Source organism: Citrus clementina, unplaced genomic scaffold, assembly GCF_000493195.1.
Source record: "Citrus clementina cultivar Clemenules unplaced genomic scaffold, Citrus_clementina_v1.0 scaffold_3, whole genome shotgun sequence".
Lineage (NCBI taxonomy): Eukaryota > Viridiplantae > Streptophyta > Magnoliopsida > Sapindales > Rutaceae > Citrus > Citrus x clementina.
In genome coordinates this window covers 21,576,531-21,582,444 of record NW_006262339.1, presented here as the reverse complement: position 1 = coordinate 21,582,444, position 5,914 = coordinate 21,576,531, and the positions used below count along the sequence as shown (strand labels likewise).

Below are 5,914 nucleotides of genomic sequence, written 5' to 3'. Positions count from 1 at the left end.
AAAGTCCCCTTACTGTCCCGTATGAGGATGGATGTTGATAATCCTCACCGATTAAGTTTGCAAAAATAATGCTTGTGAGGGCAGCAGCCTACCACTTCGAGCAAGGCTGAAGCGGCAACTTCTCAGAACTTAAGCTAAGGTAATGAATCACAGATTGCCAAGCTATTGGCCTTGGGCTTAAGCCTTTACTCCTAATATCGACGGACAACGACAATAATAGCAGATTCATCATCGGCATTTCTGAAACTTGCCAACAGAGCTTACCAAATTTATCCATAATTTATTGTCAAATTGTTAATGGTTGGATTGAGATTTATTTATTTATTTTGCAAAATATAAGGCCAGGAGTTTAAGTGGAAAGTTAAGTTGGACAGTTCAGAAGTCAAAATCGGCGTGCGAATTTGCAATTAATTTATTTGTATTACTTTAAGCATCATATATAACAGTGTCGATCAAAAAAACAAAAAAAGTATCATATATAACAGTGATAGTTGATTTTCTTTTTTTAAAGTTGTCTATACTTGACTGGATGAGATTGGCGTGCCATTTCTTAGTGATTTAACTTTTATATATTTTGCTATTTTTGTCAGAATAAATCTAGCAATAACTCAAAACTTTATTTAACAAGGTAGCTGGTACTTACTAATGGAACATATATACCTTCATTAATCAATGATTGTCTCTCCTCTTCTAAGTGTCGTTACTTTCTTTGTCCTTTAAATTCAGCATTTAATTCTAGCACAAATAGTCTATCAGCCTCAAGAAATTTGAAGGTTAAGTTGCTTACAGGATTAAAAATGGCGGATCAAAATGGCTTGGAAACCAAAGTGTCAGCAGCCCTCAATTGCATCGATCTCTCAGACCCTGATATCCAAAAATCAGCTGCTTCACTCAAACAGGTGAATCAATATGTTCTATAAGTGCATTTGATTAATTAATATTTGTAGATTGATCGTTAACTTCATTCTTTTTGTTATTTGGGGGAAAAAAAAAGTCAGGCATGCATGGATTCAGGATTTTTCTACGTAATAAATCATGGGATAAGCAAGGAATTTATGGATGAAGTTTTTGCCCAAAGCAAGAAGTTTTTTGAGTTGCCATTCGATGAAAAGATGAAGCTCTGGGTAGAGAGAAACCGAGGCTACAAGCAACCTTTGAAAAATCAGTTCTTTGATCAAGAAACTAATCAACAAGGTCAGCAGCGATTTCAATCACGACATTTTTCTCTTACAGTTTTTAAGTTTTAACATTTATTTCCTGTAGCTTGTGGGTTTTACTCCATCAGATACTTACTCTTATTGTCAAGATTTTCACCAAGAAGCTGATGCGAGCCACAAGACAATTACTATTTTTGGTTGAAGTTTCGATATTTAGAGGACAACAGTGTATTATAAATATTACATGAAGTTAGTGTTAAAATCTAAAGACCATAGGGAGAAAGTGTCAAATCTCCCTTCAAAAAATAGGTAGTAACTTAAAGTTGACAAAATTTATAGTTTTGCAAAATAATAATGAATGGATTCATAACGCTTAATTCATTAAACTATCTCACTAACCTCGCAATAACTTTTGACCATCACCATCTTGGAGTATGCCTGAACACTAAATGTTATTGTAATTTTTATTTCGTATTTTCATTAGGTGTCATGTCAAGGACTCATTTGTTAGAGATGAACGAACTTGTACTTATTATTGAAAATAAAAAAAACGTGTGGTTCAAATCGATTGCTTTTGTATTTTATATCTTTTTTTTTGTTTTGACTACGGTAATTTAGAAATATCACACTCCACCATCTAACACTATTAAATGATTGGATTTTATTAATTTTATTGACTTCTGACCATCTAATGTTTACAGTACACTTAAAGTACCATAGTAGAGCTGTTTTCTTCTTTGTTATGTTCAATTTATTATTATTATTATTGCTTTTAATCAGATGCGCAAGTCAAAAAATTTTCTTGATGGAACTTTTGGTCATTTTCAATTCTTTTATTTTGTTATTTTGACTGTCAAAGCTCATGGAGAGGCATACAGTTTAGTTGGTCCCGAAACTGAAGATGATCTTGATCCAGAAAAGCCTTTATGCGGCCCAAACGTTTGGCCTTCGGCTGGTAATTAGCTAGAATTTACTCATTCTTTTATTCTTCTCCATCCCCTTCTTCTTATTTTCTTATTTCACTTTCCAAAAAATTCGATTATCGAAAAAAAAATATACATTGAACCTTATCCTCAGAAAACAGCTACCGCACCGCTCAAATAGAATAAGAGCACTAAATGAAAGTTTTACTTTCCTATCAAAAAAAAAGAATAAGAGCACTAAATAGAAACTTTAATAATAAAAATTAATGTTGTGGACTCAGGTTGTGGGGTCATAAAGTAGTGACAGACAGGTCCCACAAAAAGGTTACTTATATAGGCTTACATTAAAAAATTATGGGGAGACAAAAAGTTAGATAAAATACTGATAAAAATTAGGATCAGTAAAATGTCAGGCTTCGGGTTCGATTTGTCAATCATCCTGGCATGTCTTTTGTCTAGGCAAGCTCGGCCCCACTCATATTGGACTTTCCTCGGACTAGGTTAAAAAGTCTAAATTTTACGTCAAATATTTTTTCAATTTTTTTTTTCATTATGTTTCATAAATTTATAATGTATAATTTTTTTTTTATTTTTTCTTGGTTTAGGATTTAAAAACTGAGCTTATAAAATTTAGAACTATAAATATATGCTATGTGTGGGTTAAAATATAAAAAAAAAATATATATATTTTAATTTATTTAATTTTTAAAGTATTTTTAGGATTTTGGACTGGGCTCGGGCTTTTAGGTGAAGCACAAACCTGGCCTGAGTATTTATGAAACATATTCGGTTTGGACAGGCTTTCTCAGCCATGTCCAACAAAAATAATTTCACTTAATTGTCAACAAATTAAAATGGATCCAGCCTGTATTCCATTTTTGTCAATATATTATCTAACTTTTAGTCTCCCCCTGGTTCTACTTTGACAATTTTTCCACCAGATTTCCGATTTAGGTGTACGTGTAGTAATAAAACAATACACATGAATTTATACTAGTTAAGATCGTATAGGAGTTGGTATTCCTAAAAATATATAGAACATCTAATAAAAAAGAATTAAATAAAAAGTGATTTGCTCGGATTCCCCTTCAAAGAAGAAAAAAAAAGAAGAAAAAAATCATAATTGATGAACAATTGATTCTAAGCAACTAATTTTTTTTGTAAGAATTGCTCGAAGATATGTGTATTAATTTCCAATGCTGTATATTTTTTAAGCAATTGTTTATGTGATGTTGTTTTAGATGTTTTGCCTGGATGGAAAGAGACGATGCTGAGATACCAACAAGAAGCATTGTAAGTTTTCACGAGAAATATTAAGAACCTTATGGGTCGTTCTCCCAAAGATTAATTGATTAATACCAAGAGCATTCTACTGCTCATGATTAATTACATTTGCCATTTTTTATTTCAGAAATTCGGGAAGAAAAATTGGAAGAATAATAGCCCTGGCTCTTGATCTCGATGTTGATTTCTTCGATAAACCAGAAATTCTTGGCAACGCTATGCCATACGTCTCATTTAATCATTATGGAGGTTATGTCTCTGATCATCCCTAATTTTTGTTGCAATTAATTCCAAGTACTATCTTCAGATTTACTTAACTCGCATTCATATTTTTCTTGTATATTTAGTCCAAGATGCTGATCCTTCAAAGGAGTACATTCTTGGAACCCCAGCTCATAGTGACCCTTCCCTAATTACCCTTTTGGCAACGGATGAAGTCCCAGGTCTTCAAGTACGGAAAAAAAATTCAATTTCCGTAAACAATATCATACATACAATTCACTACTATACCTTTGTATTTTAATGAAATTTTTGTTATCATTATTTCAGATATGCAGAAACATACATGCTAATCCTCGAGTATGGGAAAATGTAGCACCGTTAAAAGAGTAAGTTAATCATGAGAAAAACAATTTGCTCTCACTAAAAATTTGATGCATAATATACTTTTTTTTAATTAATTAAAGTTTGACAGCATTCTCTAATTAAGTATTTCATTTTCAGTGCTTTTATTGTCAATATTGGAGATATGTTGGAGAGGATGAGCAATTGTGTTTTCAGGTAAGATTCATGTTGGATTTCTAATGAGTTCTCCTAGAAATTTTAATGTAGTTCCGATAAACATGGTGGTGGAAGAAAAAAATTCCGAAGAAAATTGAATGACTCATTCAATTTGAGCAAAAATTTTTGCTTGAAACATCAACAATTTCGTTGATGATTGCATCTACAAAAACTAGCCAATTTTTTATTATATATATATATATATATATATATTCATCCTGTATCTAACAATTTTATTCTTGAACTTGAGCGTAGGTCCACAATGCACAGAGTCCTGTTTCGCCAAGAGCGATACACCGTAAGACTAATAATATACTCTTTCTACTTCTCTTTATAAGTAATACTTCAAATACCAATGAATTATTCGTGCCATTTATAAATTGAATGATTAATTTTTACTAATTTTATGGTTTTCAAAACCTGAAGGCACTTCATTATCATTGATGTTTTGATGATTCATTTAATATTGTCATGTTGCGATTTTTATGCCACAACTATTATGCAAGATAAATTTTAATTATTAAGAAAAAAATTTACGGGTGTTTGATAAATAACACTAGCTGCTAATTTAAAATACTTAATATCAATTATAGAGCTCTATTTTTTTTTCACTAAATAGCTTTAGAAAATAATAAACTGTATCATTAAATTTTAATTGTAGATGTTTATTAAACACTTTGCCTGCTTTCAAAATTAAACTACTAAAAAAATGAAACAAACGTTCTAGTTATCGTATCATTTATAACATATCAAACCTTTCTCTCCCTTTTGTTATTTTGTGGTAATTAATTTTCCTTCTTTCTCGGACAGATTGCCTATTTTGTATATCCAAGTAACGATGCCATGATTGAGTGCTTTCCGACATGCAAATCAGAAGAAAAACCTCCCAAGTAAGTCGATAGCCTTAGTTTTGTTCTATGAAATAATCTTCAGATTGAAAAGCTTCTTTAATGCCATTAATTCTTTCCATTAATCTGTTTTTCAATTAAATAACTATTTTTGTTCTTTAGAATGTATTTTTCCTATGAAAAGTTTTTGAGAAATTGTTATATATAATGGCATGCTTAATTTATTGATCGAACTAGATCTATTGTCCAACATTATACAGATATTTTATTTGTCCAAAATAAAACTCAAAAAAAAAAAAAAAACATTTTTCCACCCTTACCATGAGTAATCTAGCCCAAAAGCTATTCTGTGTAAACATGTTACTCATTTTGTTGTTATTAAGAAAATATAATGTTATCCTCAATAATGACACTTATTTTTATTATTATCTTTTCAGGTATCCCCCCATCAAATGCAAAGATCTTTTCAACATTATCTTCAAGAATGTTGCTGATGGTAAAACCGCAAGAGACATCACAGAAGCTTGATTTGGACGCAAACCTTGGATGTGATGTTGAAAACGCTGTTGAATAAATCTAGATCAAAATATGCGAGTAAATTTCGACATAATTAATGACGTAATAAAAATTGTATTTTTGAATTTGATGATGTAATGGAATTTCTCCGAATTATTCCTAAAGTATAGCCTAGTTAGTTTAGTCTTTTACCGTAAATATAAGAGGTCAAGGTCCAATTTCAGGGAGATGCATTCGATAATCGAAAAGTGAATGGCATAACAATTAAATAATAATAATAATAATCTCTGAGTGAATTCTAAGTGAGGCTATAAAATACTCTTTTGAGACTTTCCTTTTAAGTAATGCATAAATTTGATAACTCTACCCATGTGACTGGTCTGTATAAATGCATGCATATTAAAGA

At 30.9% G+C, this 5,914-nt stretch overlaps 1 protein-coding gene across 1 annotated transcript; it reads left to right on the top strand.

The window, feature by feature from the left end:
- Positions 1 to 678: 678 nt before the first annotated feature.
- Positions 679 to 5,551, top strand: LOC18046698 (protein DOWNY MILDEW RESISTANCE 6). Its single transcript, XM_006441630.2, has 11 exons — positions 679 to 899; positions 999 to 1,194; positions 2,017 to 2,112; positions 3,322 to 3,373; positions 3,492 to 3,613; positions 3,712 to 3,815; positions 3,914 to 3,972; positions 4,088 to 4,144; positions 4,400 to 4,442; positions 4,955 to 5,034; positions 5,430 to 5,551. Exons 1-11 carry the CDS (start codon positions 798 to 800, stop codon positions 5,518 to 5,520), a joined length of 1,002 nt encoding a protein of 333 aa, XP_006441693.1. The 5' UTR covers positions 679 to 797; the 3' UTR covers positions 5,521 to 5,551.
- The last annotated feature ends 363 nt before the right edge of the window (positions 5,552 to 5,914 follow it).